Source organism: Citrus clementina, unplaced genomic scaffold, assembly GCF_000493195.1.
Source record: "Citrus clementina cultivar Clemenules unplaced genomic scaffold, Citrus_clementina_v1.0 scaffold_2, whole genome shotgun sequence".
Classification (NCBI taxonomy): domain Eukaryota; kingdom Viridiplantae; phylum Streptophyta; class Magnoliopsida; order Sapindales; family Rutaceae; genus Citrus; species Citrus x clementina.
In genome coordinates, this window is record NW_006262688.1 from 33,774,407 (window position 1) to 33,794,347 (window position 19,941).

General features: G+C 34.2%; 3 protein-coding genes across 4 annotated transcripts; 1 reads left to right on the plus strand and 2 right to left on the minus strand.

Moving 5' to 3' along the window:
• On the plus strand, positions 1-3,392 carry LOC18051619 (NAC domain-containing protein 73). 2 transcript variants are annotated; one of them, XM_024191276.1, is made up of 4 exons: positions 1-187; positions 327-591; positions 728-917; positions 2,463-3,392. In XM_024191276.1, the coding sequence occupies exons 2-4, from the start codon at positions 403-405 to the stop codon at positions 3,035-3,037; spliced, it is 954 nt and encodes a 317-aa protein (XP_024047044.1). In that variant the 5' UTR covers positions 1-187; positions 327-402; the 3' UTR covers positions 3,038-3,392. The 2 variants fall into 2 exon arrangements, with proteins under 2 accessions (XP_024047044.1, XP_024047043.1); XM_024191275.1 differs by having other exon boundaries at positions 331-591.
• A 1,055-nt stretch (positions 3,393-4,447) lies between these two features.
• Positions 4,448-11,254, minus strand: LOC18051620 (guanylate-binding protein 1). Its single transcript, XM_024190417.1, has 14 exons — positions 10,782-11,254; positions 9,933-10,094; positions 9,631-9,696; positions 9,326-9,469; positions 9,069-9,182; positions 8,804-8,905; positions 8,510-8,695; positions 8,287-8,376; positions 8,090-8,224; positions 7,670-7,792; positions 7,073-7,158; positions 6,386-6,998; positions 6,188-6,265; positions 4,448-5,821 (listed from the first exon to the last, which is right to left on the minus strand). Exons 1-14 carry the CDS (start codon positions 11,049-11,051, stop codon positions 4,778-4,780), a joined length of 3,213 nt encoding a protein of 1,070 aa, XP_024046185.1. The 5' UTR covers positions 11,052-11,254; the 3' UTR covers positions 4,448-4,777.
• A 5,993-nt stretch (positions 11,255-17,247) lies between these two features.
• On the minus strand, positions 17,248-17,894 carry LOC18053388 (glutaredoxin-C9). Its single transcript, XM_006449355.2, has one exon. It carries the CDS (start codon positions 17,797-17,799, stop codon positions 17,371-17,373), a length of 429 nt encoding a protein of 142 aa, XP_006449418.1. The 5' UTR covers positions 17,800-17,894; the 3' UTR covers positions 17,248-17,370.
• Positions 17,895-19,941: the final 2,047 nt, after the last annotated feature.

Genomic DNA, 19,941 nt, shown 5'->3' on the forward strand with positions numbered 1-19,941 from the left:
ATTAATCTATTACTCTCAATTCTCCTTCTCATGCTTCTCAGATTTGTTCTTCCCCTTCGTTTATAGCTCTAATTCTCTAGATCGACCATTCCCTCTCTCTGTTCCTCATTTTCACTCTGTAGAAAAGTTTGGAAGAAGGATTATGTTCCCTTTTGCAAATTAAACATCAACAAGAAGGATAATCTGGGTAAACCAAAAACGTGCTTTTAAAGAGACAAGATTTGCGAGAAAACTTAATTTTGCACTCTTTTTCTTTAATAGTCAATTTTATTTATCTATTTATTAAGTTATTTTTTAAAAAAAAAAAATTTGTGGGTGTTTATAAGTTAGGTCATCAAGAAAGTGGAGGAGGGAAGAGGGGAAATAGCAAATTGGGATGGGAATAAGAAGAAATCAAGAGAGATGAGATGGTGCAATAACAAAAAAATTGATAGCTCGGAGGATGATGAAGGAGCTGCTGCCGCTAATGCTATTGATCAACTAACTACTAGTAGTGCTACGAATTCTACTTCTGCTGTCAGGAGTACTGATTACGAGATTCGGACAATAACTTGCCCTTCTTGTGGTCATATTATTCAGTTTCAGGATCAGGTTTTTGTTATTTACATATCCCTTCTGCATACCTACTGCTACTAGATATATATATATATATATATAGTTTTGATTTTTTTTCTTAAAAAAATTAATTATCTGGAAATTATATATATGTGAAAATAATTAATTATAGGCGGGAATTAATGATCTGCCGGGACTACCAGCGGGAGTGAAGTTTGATCCAACAGATAATGAAATCCTGGAACATTTGGAGGCCAAAGTGATGTCAGATTCCCGTAAACTCCATCCTCTCATTGATGAATTTATTCCTACACTCGAGGGCCATAACGGAATTTGCTACACCCATCCTGAGAAGCTACCAGGTTTTCCTCTTTTATCTATTTATTTATTTATTCGCTAATTCGTTAAACTAGTTTTAGTTTTAGAGAATGGTCGCCACCTGAAAATTTTATTATTAATTTGTTGGGTTCATTGTAATTCGTTCAGAACTAGTAGTTCCTCTTGTTTTGGGTGGCAAGTCTATTGGGTATATGCATGATTTTTACTTTTTCAGACGACCGCTCTTAGAAGGCGGCACACGGATGCGCTCATCAACTCCAAACCAAGATCATTTTATTTCTCAATTACCAAATGTCTTGATTCCTTATTCGCAATGAGGGTCATCTAGCACATTAGGAGTTGCTTTCACATATGAATCATTTTTTACCAATTCCCGAACATTACTCTCTTCTAATTAAAGATTTTCCTTGTATCATTAAATTTAGACCCCTATAAAAGAAGGAAAAATTTAAATGCAAACTCTTGATAATGCTAGCTCAAATAATTGATCTCTTATTCTAAGGATAACATACACATTTACAAACCTTATACATATAATTCTTCTCTAATGAGGACATTCTCACTTTATAAAAGTGAGGATACTGTAAAAATATAAAAATATATAGATTTCAATATATTAGAGACTATTTTTTTAATCTATATATTAGTATCTTTACTTTGTTAAAAAGAGTATGTTTTCATTTGAGAAAAATTAGGATAATATTTGTTAAAATGAGTATATATAATTCTTTTTTAAGGAAAACATTCTCACTTTGTAAAAGTGAGGATACTACAAAAATATATAGATTTTCATATATTAGAGACTATATTTTTTTATTTATATATTAGTATTTTTACATTGTTAAAATGAGTATGTCTTCATTTGAGAAAAAATATATATGTGTGTGCGCGCTCGTGTATGTGTGGTGACAAATGCCTAGTGTAAATGAAATTGTAATTTTTTTTAACTTGAAATTGCTTAATCAATGCTCTCTTCTGGAAGCCTTGGACTGACTGTACGCATCTGAGATTTCTTTTCTACAATGTAATCGCATTCTTCCACAAATCATGGCTGACATGCAGGAGTTTAAAATACTTCATGCTGTTGATTCTCCAAATTTTTTAATTAGTTTACAGGGACACACCAAATTTGTCCTTTTCTTTTTATTACTGTTAAATTATGCATACATACTCATATTATTAGTTAGTCACTTAGTCTCTTTTAATTACTGTTAAATTTTGATAAAGATCACTTTCTTGTGAAATATTTCATTGTGTTGTTTTTTTTTTTTTTTTTAAAGTCACTGTGTTGTTGATCTCCGAAATTTGAAAAAGAAAATTAAAAATAATTTCAACCTTTTGTTGGATAAAGGTTGAATGTATCAGCTTTTTAATTAGGAGTTTTAATCGAAAAAATGTGCATACTCACGTCATTAGTTTCTTTTAGTTAGTGTTAAATTGTTGGTAGACAAACTTTTCTTTGAACCTTTTTTATTCCCCCGCCACCCCCCTCCCCCCACAAAAAAAACCCTAAAAAAAGCAATATATCTCACTTTTCATAAATGTAAATAATCTTCTTGTTGATGAAGGTGTAAGCAAAGATGGCCAAATCCGCCACTTCTTTCATCGACCTTCAAAGGCATACACCACAGGCACCAGAAAAAGAAGAAAGGTACACACTGATGAAGATGGAAGCGAGACAAGATGGCACAAAACGGGCAAGACTAGGGCAGTTTTTGTTGGTGGCACAGTGAAAGGGTTCAAAAAGATCTTAGTTCTCTACACCAACTATGGCAGGCAACGGAAACCTGAGAAAACAAATTGGGTGATGCATCAATACCATCTAGGCAATAATGAAGAAGAAAAAGATGGAGAATTAGTTGCTTCAAAAGTTTTTTACCAAACACAGCCTAGACAATGTGGATCTTCAGGCATTAACAAGGATCCTTCACTTGAGATAAGTGGGCATAATAGTATTCACGTACCACATAAGAGTTCTCCACCAACTTTTATTGAGTACTACAATCAACCTTATATGACTTACGATCACGGGAGCATGCATACCAGAGAAAGCTCACCTCAGCTAATTCCCAATCTGGTTGTTCAAGGTGATGGATCTTCGTTTATTCGATTAGCCACGGATACAAGCAGCAAGAAATCTTGAGATCAGGAAATGGATCAGAGATGGACATTAAGCTTGTGGTAGGTAGGTAGTAATGACGGTGACATTTTAGCTGTTGTTGTTTTGGTGTAACATTCAATTGCAGATTGTTTGATTGAAGAATTTTATGAGGAGAACCCGAATGGGGAATAAGCTGAACGACAGCTTGCTGTGTTAATTATTATAGATAAAAACTTATGCTGTTTGGAAGATTTGGCTCCTTTGGAAGTTTTTCTTGTGTACAAATATGATTTTCACAAACCAGAAGGTTTGCAGGTTCCCACGTTCGTGATTGTATTACAAATGTTCATCCGTACGCTTTTTGAGAAAATTATGATTGTATGAAAATATACAAGGCTCTCCCATTTGCTATTAGGGATCATGCCACCAAGGAAGGTGGTGCGTTGATGCATGGAAGATTATGACTCTTGAAAGTTGTGCTGACTGCCAACGTGATCTCAATTTTCGTCTCTATTCTCATTAATTATCTGTTTTTTCTTCTCTCCCGAGGGACACACTTTCGACGAGTCATGCTTCTTAACTTATGTTTCCGCAAGTGCATGACATGCATTGAAAACATTCTGCGTCTTTTCTTATACTCAATTAAATTATTTAATTTTCGTTGACACCATCGCCCATTTACATTTAAACAACCATGGCACGTGCTTACATGTCATTGTATAGTTCAGTGCATGGCGCTGATTAATCCACTAGTTTTCAGTCTTAAAAGTACCAAAGTCTCAGTCATGCATCGAATCGTGGCTGCTGGACACGAACAACGATATATGTATAGTATCGTGGAATTTCCGGCAGGGTAATTAGAAAAATTTAGAATCCAGTTGCCGGCTTAATGTGGCTGTAATTCAATAAGAAACCGTGGAAGGCATGCAGCCGATGGGAGATATATATGATGCCAAGTCAACCAAAAGAACATTTAATTAGATGGCCCAAAATAAACAGTGCTATCCATCCGGGCTTAATATTTTTCTTAAAATCTATACTCGCTTTTGAACGGCAATCACATTTTCTTAACATTGGGATTCCCGGAATATTTCAGGCCATTTGTCAACAGCAAATCTTTCATTTTTATTTCACGAGGGAGGTGGATTTGCTGTTACAACGCAGTATGAAAGAGGTATAAACGGAGAAGACCAGAAGAACATGCATAATAAATATGCCAGCTCTTCTCTATGATGCTGCAAAACACAACTCTAGTAAACTGCCTACTCAAATCACAACTTTTCCAGCACAGTTTCTCCTAAATCGAAAACCAAGTACCGCATAAAACTGATTATAGTAATCAATATAGTAATCAATCAAATCTTCAGGTAAGTTGCAGAGAAAGATAGATACAAACTCAAAATACCTAAGAAGAAATTTAGATGAGGGGGTCCTCAATTGACAAAAAGAACAAAAGTACCAATACTTGCACCCCAATGTTGTCATAGCAAAAACCAAGGAAGCACCATGAGATGTGGGAACTAAACAAAAAATGTCTAAACCATAACGATGATACAGTCTAATATCTAATCCCTCCATTAGATGAGGCATAAATATTCTCACAATAGACAAATACAAGAGAAGACATGCAGAACACTGTTAAAAGTTCTCTATGTCAGAAAAAGAAGATCTTCGTTAAACCAGAATAATTTTCAGAAATCCTAAGCTCACTAACTCAATCTGTCAACTACACTTTCCGGTAAATTACATTCAACCAAACTATACAAGTCCATCAGAATGTTGTCAAGACTTCTGGAGAATGCATTTCTCATACAAGGCAAGGATCTCTTTCTTATTAGGATTCCTCAACTGAAGCAGCTCAGCGCCAAAATTATGTTTGGTGAGTTCTTGCTTAAGTTTCTGAACTGTAAATTTTGTATAATCTTCCTGATTGGATTGCTGACTCAGATTATCGTCATCACCCCTAAACACTGAACCACCATCTTCAGGCTGGGTGTACTTCAGTGGGCTAGTTGTGCTCCTTGACCTCTTGTTTGCTCTTAATACTTTATCATTTGTGTCCATTTCTTGAACAGATTCAACTCCTGCTTCATAGTCATCTGCTCTTGCACGTTTACCATGTGAAACAGCTCTGAGCTTACTGCCCAATGCTGTTTCATTCAGACGTGCTTTAGTCAACTCCTGCTGCATTTCATCAAGTTTGGCCTGGGCAGATTGTACCTCAAGGGAGAGTCTTTCTGCCATGGCATTGGCCGCAGCACGGGTTCGACGTTCAGACTCCAAAAGATCTTCAAGCTTTTTAACTGTACTCACCCTCTGCTCATTATTTGATTCCAACAGTGACTCTATTTCTTTCTCCCTTTCTTCAACTCTTGCCTCTAGTAGTGCTACTTTTGAGAGAGCTTCCAACTCTGATTCGCGTATTCTATTTACTTCATTAGTCAAGTCAGTTTTCTGTCTCTCCAAACTTTCTATCTGCCTCTGGACCCTCTCTATAACAGCCATTCTTTCCATTGCTAAGTTTTCAAACTCGCTTTTTCCTTTTCGAGCTGCAGCTGCTTCAGCTCGTTCCCTATCAGCCAATTCAGTTGCCTTCTTTGCTTCCTTTTCAGCAACTTTACACCTTTCCTGGACTTCCTCAAATCTTTCAAACTCAGATTTATACTTTTGCTGCAAATAGACCTTATCCTGTTCCATTATCCTTGCTTCTCTTTCAAAGGATTGGGCCTTCGCATTAACAGCTTCTAACTTCTCACTTAGCTCTTTGGTTTCAAGCTTCTGTGATGAAATTTCCACTTCATAACTCCTCATTTTTGACTCTGCAGCCTGCAAAGAAATAATCATGGTCAACTACACATGCAGTTGTCCAAACATGAGAAATTCCTCCAGATAAAGGCATGAATGTGGCTGTGGGTCTATGCACACACAGCACATGCATGTCAAAGAAAATGGCTGTTGAAATCACCTCAAGGTTTTATTTGAATCTGGTACCAATAGCAGTAGTTTCATATTTTTGTCAAATTACCACAGCCTACTACGTTTACAGTAACATAATGTAACTGGAGGATTAAGTTTTTCCCATGGGCCTTACAAGTACAAGAATGCAGACGCTATAGGTGTTGGTGAATACGTGAATGTCTGAGAGATGTGTTATAAATAAAACTTATTTGAATATATGTCAAAGAAACTTACTTTCAACTCTAATCTTAAGGTTGTCAAACACTGCTCAGCATGCTCAATCTTGGCTGCTTTTTCCTTCATTTCCTCTTCCTGCATGTACAGAAGTGAGAAAGCTCACAATTATTTTCATTTGTGTTTAATCCTCAAGCATCATAATAATTCTGCAGAGATTCGTGCACGAGAAAGAGAGCGAGAGAGATAAGAGAGTACCTTTTCAGCCAAAGTACTAGAAAATTCTTCCCTGAGGACATCTTCCCTCTGTTGCATTTCCTTGCTTGTGCGTTCCTGAACAATTGCAGCCTTCTCTAATGCAGTTTTTGCTTCTCTAACAGCAACACCGTACTTCCTTTTCCACTCTTCCACCTCTTCTTGAGCAGACAAAGCTTGTTCCCGGGCAGCAGCCAACCTTGCTTCAGCAGCAGTGCTCCTAGACTTCAGAACTTCAATTTCTGAACATACCTGATCTTCCATAGCTTTCTGCTTTGTTAATACTTGATCATATTTTCTTTTCCAGTCTGAGATTTCATTCTTGAGAGAATCCACTGTCTTTGATAAGCTAGAAGACTTCTCTCTCAATGAAATGTTTTCACCTTGCAGATTATTTATTCGGCTTGTATAGTCATCAGCTAGCTTCTTCTTGTCATTGATAGCATCATCATAACGCTTCAGATATTCTGACTTATACCTCTCACTATCTTCCAGTTGCTTTTTAAGCAACTTCATATTATCTTCAATTGAACGGTACTTCAACATGAGAGAACTTCTCTCTGATCCAATTTGATCTATAAGCCTCTTGACAAGGTCGAGAATTGGACCTTCCAAACTGGAGAGTTTTATAGTTGAGAAAACATGAAACAAATAACAAACAGGAAAGAAGAAGAAAATGCTGGTGCAAACCTTTGCTGTAAGAACATGGCTAATTTCTGCCATTTCCCTGGGCCATGACACGAAGTTTCATACTCAGATATGAGACCATCAAGAACCTGCATGACACTCTCAATGAGATCCAACGGAAGGTATTCTAATAAAACCACAAACTATGTAATCAAGTACCATTTGTGATGTTCAGATATGAGATTTCTAAAACACTATTGCACGACAGAAGAAAACAACATATTAACACGAGCAATTACCCCAGATAACAGACCAAATAAGCCTAATGGACGAACAGTTAGTCCACTATAAGGCTGTGCATTCTCACCATCATGACACAAAAACAGTGCATCCTCACCATCATGACACAAAAACAGTGCATCCTCACCATCAGGGCACAAAAATTAGAGGTATTCTCCATGATTCACAAACTGGTCTAAGACAGGAGAGCCCAAAAATTGAAAGAACTAGCACACATCTCTGAAGGCATAATGTTGACGAGCAAAATGTATAGTAATAAGGAAACTGAAGACCATAATTATTATGTAATTTTATTGAGTGTTATGTGTTGACATGGTGCTGTAATGAAGCAAATTACAATGAGAACCAGACAATGCTTACTTTCACAACATTATCTATACTCGCATCCAAAGAATGGCAAGCTGCTCTCAGCTTCCTTTCCATGCTCTGTATAGCGCTTGAACAACGAATATCTGCTTCCATATATACATTCTTTTTGTGATCCTGGATCATAGACCAACCCAAACTAATATCAGCACATACATAAGAATTGCCTGATAAGTTAATGACTGGCAACAGTATACTCAAGTTACAATAATTTTTATCTCACCAGTGAGGAACACATTACATACAATTACGAGAGATATACCAATAATTTTTATCTCACCAGTGAGGAACACATTACATACAATTACGAGAGATATACCAACATAGAAACTCAATAAATGTCCAAAATTCTGTATTTGAGTTACGAGAGGCAAATGATTTTCTCTAAGATATAGTACTGCAAACAAGTGTTACCTCAAATGCCTTCCTGAAGAATTTCTGGAGAAGGCCCTCATATTTCTTCCTTGCTAAACCAACCCCTACAGCACCAGCATTATAGACGGCCAGTGCTTTTTGAACTGCTGCTTCATGTGCTTCGCCCAATGCAACCTAAGAGCACTGTAATTAGAAGACGACAAAGATCAAGAATAATTTGGGCAAAGATCACTTACTTCTTCAGGAGGCTTTGAACGGTCAAAAGTAGACATATAAGTCTCGGTAGCAGAATCATATGCTCTTCGGCACTCAGCTTCTTCAACACTCTGCATAAATTATTGCATGTAAGAACAAAAGAAGAGGAACGAAAAAATTAAAAACAGAGTAAGTAATTGAGATTTATTATTAAGAGAGAAAAGTATAAACTGGAAACAATGAAGTATAAAAATAACTCTTTACCTGCCATGAGGAAGATATTGTAGGCACCGCACCATTATTGATAGCATCTAGATAAGATTCAGTGATGCCAATAAGAACTGGACCAGTCAGTACTGTAGCCCCAACTTGCTTGGGCCTCGTTCGTTCAAAAACAAACTTTGTCAGTGCATCTAAGCCAGCTCTAAATTCAGGTCTTAGTCTGTCCAACTGCAACCAAACACCAAATGTTTCAGAACATAATTAAAGTAACGGAAAAAGAATTAAGTTCATAGAAAAAGACGAAGAGGTTGCGGTTAGGCAGCAGTAGGTACTAACCGATATCTGATCAAGTCGTTGGAGCTCATTCTCATTGTTCAAAGGCCTCACAAGGGTAAAGCATTCTCTATCAGGAAACAGCGCTCGGATAGAATCACGGATCTATGAATCATTATTTGCATGCAATTAGCATCTAAGAGATAAACAAAAAACAAAAGCTGAAAACAGAAATGCTCAAGGCGCCCGACAACAGTTAATGCCAATATCTCTTTCATTTGCTTTCCCACCAATTACCTCAAGTAAGTAAAACTAGTTCACATCTTACCTCATTTTTTGCAGCTATATCCCTTCCACTGCCTTGCACTGGCCTTAAAGCAATCTCTAAGTAGTCACGGGGTGTTATTTTCCTATTATCCTCCGCTAAGTCCAAATAGAAGTCCTGAAAATAGAAAGACATTAAGGAACATAATCATCACAGAACCACTCGAAAGGTGTATTTCCAAGCAAGCAACAAGTTCTAAAGTCATGAACACATGTTCTTAAACAGGAAGTTGTAAGAATAATATTTTCAGAAGAAATTACCCTTAGAAGCCAAACAAAGATCGGGGAGAACTGCCCAAGCTCGGAAGGTGTAGTCTTTCCTCCAGATGCTCTTACGCGAATATGTTTTGTCATTTGAGTGACAAGAGAAAGACGATCAATTGCAGATTCGTCTATACCACCCATCTATGTAAACAAAGAACATTAGCAGGCTGGTATAGCACAGATCCAGTAACAATAACATCCCACCAAAGGGAGAGAATAGAACACACTGGAACTACATAACTATGAATCTAAAACTTGCATCAAACCACAGAGATCAAGCTATTAACAAACATTGTCCCAACCTGGTTGTAAATGAACATGCTGGATAAAAGGACAGCTAAGGAAAATATCTGAGTGCTGTAAGTTCCCTGTCAATAAGAAAAAACAGTACTAAGATACCATAATCACATATGTAAAAACGAGATAATCATATGATATAATAGATAAAAAAATCAATCAAGCAGCAGTACAATGGGGATAGACCAAATTATTCAGATCCACCAATACATTACAATCGTCGGTATCAGGAAATGGAAACTCTATTTTCAACTAGTTAAAATAGGTCATAATTAATTCATCATTATGAAAACAAAAGAAAACTAACTGTTTGATCATAAGCATCAATTCCTTCGCTATCCAATAGTAAAAGGTTGTACTCAGTTCCATCAAGAGCAGTTCTCTTCAAAGGTGCACTCCACAACCATAGGCCTTTTGTGCAAGGACGGTGAGTTGATGCTACTTGAAATCCACTGCTTCTCCCAAGAAGCTGTAAAACATTAATGGTAAGCTTCGCTCTTATCTACAAATCTGCACTTATAATAAATGCATTTTTATGCTCAATAGATACAAGGAAAAATAGAAAAACAAACATGAAGTCACAACCAAGATACCTGCAAACTCATTTCTAATAACCAAGAGCACAAATGCCAAAACATTTTAATTCAAAGGTCTTCCCTAGCAAAGTTGAAGGAACAGCAACCACATTTTAATTTCCAATTTCCTAAAAGAACGGAGATGCAAACTCGGCATACAAAACAACAAAATTAAATTAAATTAAATTAAAAAAAGGGTTCCTTCAACACATTTCTCCTTTCCAGCATCAGCAAAAGCACATCAAAATTGCACAACTCTATCTAGAATAACAAACCCTAGAGTCCACAACTTCGCTAGGTCAAAATTTTTCCATCTTTCAATTCACACTGACCAAAAGCTACAAAACTTTTACCACTGTGAAAAAGCCATCGCCTTGACAGAATTTCAGCAAGAATCACTGTATTTTAACTCGCTAGAAGCAGCAAAATCACTTCCGACACTCTAATTACAACAATCCAAATCACAAAATCACAAAAACCCTAGACTTCACAGCTTTGCAAGGGAAAACAAAAAAAAAAAAAAACAAAGCAGAAGTTTGCGAATTTCATAAAGAAAATAGCCGAAAGAAACAAAAATTTACCTGATTCAAGATAAAGCTTTTGCCTTGGCGAGCTCGACCGCATACCGAAACGACGCCAATAGGCTCCTTGACGAGCTGGAGCGCGGCGACAGCTTCTGGATCCATCCGGAACTTTCCTTTCTCATCGCAGTACACGAGCCGAATCGGCCTCGCCGGACCCGTGACAGGAGTTGAATTTAACGGCAACCGTGACGATGACGGTGAAGTACTAGGTTGTAATGAGTTGTCAGGGGAAGAGTCTTTTCCTTTTCCGAAAAATTTCATCATCATGTGACCTGTGTTTTTTTTCTTTGTTTAATTTTCTTTTATGATTTTGATTTCTTTTTTTCTTGATTTCGCTTTTGTTTTTCTAAATGAATGGAGAAACTAGGGAGTAGTTTAAAATTGGAGAGGGAAAGTAAAGCCGCGGAGTTTCACGGGGCTTTTCCCAAAATAAAGGAGAGAGTGAAAGCTGGTGTTACGATTTTAACAATAACGTTACAAAGGCATTACTTCACGAAGCAGGGGATATTTTGGTCATTGGGAAGAAATGGAGTGTGCTGCAGCTGCTTAGTCAGAACGACAGCGTCGTAAGAAAGCCACTACTTGGCTTTCATTTTTATTTTTTTTTAATTTAAGGTTCTAAACAGAATATAAAATAAAACAAAACTGTGCAAAATTGCATGATGATAGTTTTGAGATTTTTGGTGAGTCACTCATCTCATTTTCGATTTATATTTTTGTAAGGAGTCAAGATTTGAATTTGATTATGTGAACGTATAAAATAGAAAAGTGAAAAATATCTTGATGTTTAGAAAGTGTAAATACAATATAATAATTTTTTTAATTTTCAAATAAAATTATTAGTTTGTTGAAATTTATATATATTTTTAATTTCATTGGCATATTGTTAGAGAAGATTTTATTTTATATAAACATTATAATTATGGTGCGACCTTACTAACACTGATACATCGAATCCCATCAAAATATATTTGAACAAAAACAGTATTAAAATTAGTGATCTTTCTTTATTTCATTAAACAAAATGAGATATTATTGTTTTACCACCGAAATTTTCCTTGCATATCATTTTACCTCATAAGTTTTGTGACAATTGTTTCAATCCATCTAACTTCTTTTTTTTATATATATATATTTTACTACCGAATCAATTAAGATAACATAAATTTTAATAGAATTTATAATAAAAGTCTATTTTACTCATAAATTGTATAAGTATAATTTAATCATCTAGATTAAAAAATATAAAATTAATGACATAAAAACATATAATATTTTATCAATTTATTATTTTATCCATAATAATCAATTGTTAAAATTGTAAATACTATAGTACTTTTGGCTAACCATATTAAAATTACTCAAATGCTCCTATGACATCTACAATTTCTTAGTGGAGTTAACGGTTAGTGATAAAATGATAAAAATTGAAACATTAAATAGAAAAAAATAATTGTCAGAAAATTTTAGTAGTAAAATAATATGTTAGAAAAAGTTAGGTGGTAAAATAATAATATTTTTCAAAATACGTATTTATTCATCCATGGAGAATTTAATGTATTTCAAAGATTATTTCGTAAAATAATTTTCAAACTTTCTGTATATATACCGTGTTCTCATCATTTTATGTAAATGCAAGAACTGATTCAAAGGGTTGTCTCCGGCTTTGGGAAGTGCATACCATACACAAGGTTTTATTTGCCCAGCTTGTCCCAAATACTAAAAATTAATTTTCATAGTCAATTGTTAAACTGCTTTGCTTCAACAACCAAAATATACGCCGAAAAGAGTATCATTTGTAAGGATGTCAAAAAGCAGGTTTGGGCTGAACTTTTTCAAGCCCAGGCCTAAGTCTAATTTAAGATAAGCATGAGGGGCACACTTTAGCCGGATTTGGGCTTATTTATTTTTTAAATTATTATAAATTTAAAATGAATTAATAATCAATAAGTTGTTATAATTATAAATAAATTAAAGAAAATACATATTTCAAAGTAAAATAATAAATAAAGCAAATACAAGCTTAGAATTTTTTTTTAATAATGGATTCTCTAGTTCAATCACTCTCTTAATTAATTAATGCATAAGAGAGAGTTTAATATTATAATTTTAGTAGTTTTATTATTATTAATTTATAAATTAAGTAATTAAGTTTCCTTTTTTATTTAATGTTATTTTTTCAATTTTAATTATATTATTCTAATTTATAAATTTATTTTTTAAAAAAATGTGTGTCACACACACACACACATACATACATATGCGAAGACTAGCTTGTGAGGTTTTATAAATGAAAATTTAAAAAGAAATATTTTTTAGGGTAACGTTTTATAGCAAGATCTTAATTTTAATTTGTAGATTTATATTTAACCAATTAAACTGGGGTATTTTATAAAATATACCTCTAAAGGGGTGTTATAAGGATTATAAAGGCGTGTTAAAAGCTTCAGTCGTGGACAGATTTGGAGCTGGATCTCACACAATAAGCCAACAAAGCCTTAAGCTTTCACTATAAGCCGATAGGTGATTATTTAAGGCCTGGTCCAATCCTGAAACTCAAAGGCTGGTTGCGACCCATCGACAAGACTTTTATTCTTCCCCCCCCCCCAACGTAAAATATTGAAAGGACTCGTAGGCAGCCATCAATTCAAAAATTCAATTTTTTCCACGTCGTTCTTAAGTATGTCTCTAATTACATTTCAACTAAATAAATAAATAAAATAAAAAGTACAAGCACATCAATATGTTTGAAATTTTATTATTTTAAGATACAAAATAAAACGGATGATCTAAATAAAAGTTTTTAGTCTCTTAACAAGAACATCAACATTTCGTATAATTAAGCGGCTGTCTTGTCCATTTTTATTAACAAAAGAAGGATACATAAGCAAGATATACTTGCAGTTGATTGAGCGATTGTCTTGTCCATTTTTATTAACGAGACCAAAATCAAATCGCAAATGCAACAAAAGTTATAGCTAGGCAGTAGGCAGGCAGCATTAATTAATTATCCATTACCGACCAAAAAGAAAAGAAGCACCGCACCAACCATCCACCATTCGAGATTGTGATTAAAACTCCACGTGCAGCATCAGCAATGACATGTCACAGGCATTTGCTTCAAAAAGAAATCATTTAGAATTAGACCATACAACAAATAAATATACAGTGAGTGCATCCACGACCTTGAATTGAGTCAATCCTGTATCAACATCGTTAAACGATGCTAATGGGGTTGGTAATGGCTAATTAATTTTCATAACAATGAAATTAAAATAACCCATTAAAATGGCTGAGAATTTGTTACGTAATCAAACATTGGATGGCCAATGATTAATGGAAATGCTCTTAAGGCTTACCTCATCGCCGTCATCATCTTGTAATGACAGTTAACCGTTGACTTATTGTTATGGACACAACCACCATTGCTGATCTGTTGGTCCCCGCAGCACGCTTGCCTCTAATTTTTGATATTTTTAATTAGGTAGTGCTTATTGAGCAACTGGGAGGATTAGGTGTGTGTTCAGTCACATACACACACATCTATCTTGCACTTGCTATCACCACCTAACGTTTTTGACCGAAATCAAATCCTTCGAACAATGCAAGTGTGTATATATATATATAGGGTCCGCACCTAACGTTTAATGTAACGTACAGTCAGCCTGTGAAATTTCATCTAGCCCCTTATACTCTATGTTATTTATATTTTATTCATGAATATTATAAATTTTTTGAAATGTAAAATTTTGTTTAACCCCTTATACTCAATTTTATTTTATTAAAACCCTAGAGTATGAATTCGCCCCTATAATATTAAATTCTCAAAATAACCTCCATTTAATTAAAAAATATAATTATTGTTAAATGAATTATAATTATTATAATTATTTTATTATAATCATAAATATTTTTTAAAATAGATTATTGTTATTATTAATAACAATAATAAAAAGCATTATAATTAATTAATCTATTAACAATAATTAATAATATTTTTTTTATTAAATTGTTAAAAATAATAATAATAATCAATGATAATTAACATATTTATGATTATAATAAAATATGAAAGGAGAGAGGAGACTTTTATTTTGAATAAACTAGTTCCGATTAACATATTTATGATTATAATAATATTTTTTGAGTTGTTTGGGCAAGGGGGTCTCATGCGTGTGTGGACTTTTAGGCTGTCAAGAGAGCGGAGATTGGACAAATACCTTGCGTTTAGATAGTGACTTGTGTGTGATTAATAACAATTTTTATTATAAAAATAAGTTTTATACCAAATATTAAAAAAAATCTAGATAATCATTAATTATTATTATTATTATTAACAATTTAATAAAAAAAATATTATTAATTATTGTTAATAGATTAATTAATTATAATGCTTTTTATTCTTGTTATTAATAATAACAATAATCTATTTAAAAAAATATTTATGATTATAATAAAATAATTATAATAATTATAATTCATTTAACAATAATTATATTTTTTAATTAAATGGAGGTTATTTTGATAATTTAATGTTATAGGGGTGAATTCATACTCTAGGGTTTTAATAAAATAAAATTGAGTATAAGGGGTTAAACGAAATTTTACATTTAAAAAAATTTATAATATTCATGAATAAAATATAAATAACATAGAGTATAAGGGGTAGATGAAATTTCACAGGCTGACTGTACGTTACATTTATATATATATATATATATTCAGAGAGAGAAACAAAGAAACGTGGAATGGTTTTAATTAATGGGAGGTGGTGATTAATTTTGTCTCTCAATGGTTCAATATCTGTCGTTACCATCTCTTATTACTTCATAAATGTCGATTTTCTTAGCGTACAAGAGAATACGTTAATTTAATATTATAGCGCAAGAAATATTTCTTCTGCTATGATAATCTATGAAAGGATGAAAATTTTGTTTAATTTCATACATGTACAGATACAATTAAAATAATGTGGGATTTCTAAAATGTTATTGTTATTTAGCTATATATACAATAACAAGCCAAAGCGATGGCCCTCAAAATTAATTAATTGCTAGTTCTAAATTGATAACATCGACATTAATAATAATCATCAGAATAGATGATAACTATACACGTTTTGGAATTGAAGAAAAAAAGTTTAATGGGATTGGCAACTAATTTGATCTTGTGGTTGACATGCACTGCAATTTCTGATAATATTATAATAAGAATTCTCGATAATAGCATTATAAGTCTCATGCAATAACCCTTCCAGCACTAATGGCCGGCAAATAATTCTACAGAAACCTTTTTGTCCCGCAAATAGATAGAGATATATAATTACCACGTCTACACACAAGTGACAATAACATACACTAATGCGGGTAATGATACGATCCATATGAAGAAAGCAATTTTTTTTCCATAAAATTTTTAACAATTATCTGAAAATGTACATTTTAATATTTTTCCCCTCTAGGATTGTTCAAGATCATGCAACGCTAGCTAGGCTAATTTCTTGAACCTTTTAATCTTGCGACATTCTATTTTTACCTAATCCGACGCGTTAGCAAACGGTGAAACTTGACTTCGAGCAGAAGTTATCGTCCTTCTCGGGGTAATTAGATTGAAACTCAACTTCGAGGAGATGTTATCCTCCTTCTTAGGATAATAACAATGGAGCTCCACTCTGAAGAGAAGTTATCCATGCGGCATGTTATTGGATATTTTGAACACAACATGAGCTATGTGAGTCACAACTATTTCAGTGCCCTTGTCCATAAGATGAGGTCCTCCAGTTCTTCTACTCTTGCTTTTCAATTGTGAAGGCTTAGGATTTTGTCTTGAACGTCAGAGAGTCCGAGGCTTAGATTTTTGACTTGAGCATCAGAGAGTCTTCGGCAATAACAACCCCGACATCTTCAACTACAGATAAAATTTTCCAACACCTTCCGTTACGGATCAAATTATTTCAAACTCCAATCTCTTGAGCAACGGTTTATCAAAGTATCCCAACCGTACCGAGTAGTTAAGAGCTCGTTCCCGAAATAATCAAGAACTTATTGTCGGGCCAAGCCAAATTTCAGAGTATCAACAAGCCTCACCATGCTGTTTGGATTTTAGTTGAAGTTTTTGGGTTTGTAATTTCTCTATCTAGCCTTCATTTTCCAAGTGCTGCACACACACACACACAAATCTAAATGAAAAGGCCATCGGTATTTGACGTAGAAGTCGAGGCAAATTAAGCACGGGCTTTTGGTGACCCGAATTACTCAGATCCACTATCTTCAATCACAATCATCTTTGCATACGCGTCCATCAAATTAACCAAATTAATTTGGCACCGAATTAAAAGGCATTATATGAGTTGAGAGGAAATTAAATGTGGCCACATGGTGACCGATGGGGGAAATAGGACTGGATGACAAGCACGTGAATAGCATATATAATGTAAACTTAACAATAACTAAAATTCATATAATTAATTAATACACGAAAACTTGATATTGATCCATGGAAGAATTACATGGTCTACATAACTACATTCACCAAAGACAGAAAGGAAATCGAGATAAAATTAATGGAGGAAGAGACAGAGGATAGATCATAGCCACAAAGCCCCGGCCTCTTTCAAAATAGGCACCAAATCGCCGGAAATATGTGTAGCCATTACCCGATCCAATCCACCAAACAACTTCCCTCCGACAAAAACGGCCGGAAATTGTATAATCCCACCACCGTTTTCGACATCAATTCTCGACAATTCATCAAGAACAGCAGCTTCATCACCATCGGCCACCTCGAACACCGCAGGGTTCACACCGTGCCCCAGCAGCAACGTTTTCACGACATGGCACATGCAACACCCGGGTCTCCCAAGTACCAACACTGCATTCTCGACCAGCATCTTTTCCACACTTTTTGCAGCGGTATCCGCTTCTTCAGTGGCACCGCCACCGCGTGCCGATGACGTGTTGCCGGCGGCGACGGCGGGGCCGTGAATATATGTTCTATAGGGAATTGCGTCTTGCATGGAATTATTTAATTTATGCACAAAGATTGATTTTTCTGAAAGATGTGGGAATGGGTGCTCAGGACCTCGCTCATATTATTGTATATTTATATATATGCGTCATTTACATAAATAAATAAATAAATAAATAAATAAATGGGAATGGAGAAGACTACAACGTCAACGGCAGTTACGCATTCTTGTACGTCAGAGGAACGGTGGGTGACGTGGCTTTACGTCACTCATTGGTAGACGGTTTCTCCCATTTGCTACGTCGCAATGAACACTCAACTCGTGACCTTTGCTCCTTTTTTTTTTTTTTTTTCTTTTTTCCAGTAAATGTAAGCCAAATTTTAGAAAATGAAAAGGTGAATGGTTTTAGAATAATAGAATCCGTCCAAATTAAGAGTCCTAGATGTAGCCACCTTTATCAAGCGGATTAGAATTCCACATAATGGGAACTTCTTTTTAGTAAAAGTTTAAATGAGTAACTGATAGATAATAAATAACATAATAATAGTAACTATATCTTCTTCATTTATACATTAACATTAAAAGGTACATGGCACAAAATAATTAATATCTGGATAAAAATGCTAATTCGATTCAAGGATGACTGTAAAAAGAAATAGCAACCCCTAGTGGATTGCCAACAAAAGTAATTGACTCATTGATAGGGATTTCACATTTTATACGTAAAAAATCATTTTAAAATGTTTAACTAATAAAAAATAAAATAAAATATAATATAATATAAATCAATACTATTAACTTCTAAAAAATCGAATTAATAGTAAATGCACCGAGTTAAGGGATTGACATGCCACGCAAGTATTTCTTGTACATTTCTAAATCATCAGTTACTTCAATCGCACAATGTCATCCTTTGATGCCCTAAAATTAACAGCCTGGTTTGGGGTCAAAGCCGTTCCAGGACGGTGATAAGCATACACGTCACCAACTAAACAACAACGCCCATGACGTCATTCTCCATCACTTAACGATCACGCTTCCGTACCACCTCGCATCATCCGCTCGCCACGTGGCATGGATAACATAGTCAAATCCGTCTGGTTTCCCAAATTATTCTATGCCTTTCACTTTCAGCCACGCGTGCAGCATGTCTTCTCTCTCCTCCCCTTTTTTTCCCCTGAGAAGCTTCTCTCTCCTCGCTTCATTCCAGTGAAGTGGGGCCCATTTCATAGTGACATGGACTTTTAAAACAAATTAAGATCGATAGCCTGGATAATTATCTTTTGACTCTACTTCTCTCATGTTCTGCACCTGGGTTTTAAGAATATGTTTGAGTTTGAGGTTGGATAATTATTATAGTATTTAATAAATATTAGTTGGTAAGGTATATTGATCTAATTTTTTATTTGTATAAAGAAAAATTTATTATATTTTTAATAATTTTGTTAAAATTATTATTTAAATTTTATATTTACTATATATTATTAATTTTTATTTAATAATTATAATTTTTTTCACAACAGTTGTAATTTAAAAATTACAATATCTCAATTCTAAACAGAACCTAAAACGTGAATGTTTCCACATTAGTTTTGAAGATTGTTTGTCATTACTAATTATACATTTGAGCTTCCAGAACTATGATAGTGTGATTTTTAAATAGTTTTATCTAATTATTTATTTAAATTTAAAATTTAAGAAAAAAATATAAATAAAAATTAATTTAAAATTTATCTATCTTTTTATATTTTTAAATAATTTTATTAATCGGTAGAGATTAAAATTAATTTGGCCGGTTAAAATCCCTCTAAAAAAAATTGCACATTTTAGAGGTAGTAAAAAAGATTAGGATTTTGTTGTGGTACGCGACGCGTTGCGCGTTACACGCTACTAAGGATATTGGAAGGTGACGTATTATGTGATCACGTGGGTCCGCGGAACATGACGTTACTATTGGCGGCCATGAGAACATTATGAGTCGCATGTCCTCACCGTCCATCTGTAACGTTTCCTCGGAGGCCCCACGGGCACTACTGCCGAATAATTCCATGTAATCTTTGTATTATAAACAAAATTTTAGGTTGTTTATTTATGAGAATATTTACTGTGCATTGTTCTAAATAAGGAAAAAAAAAATTTAGAATCTCAAAATTTGATACCATGGATAGCTTAAGTCTCATGGTTTTAAAA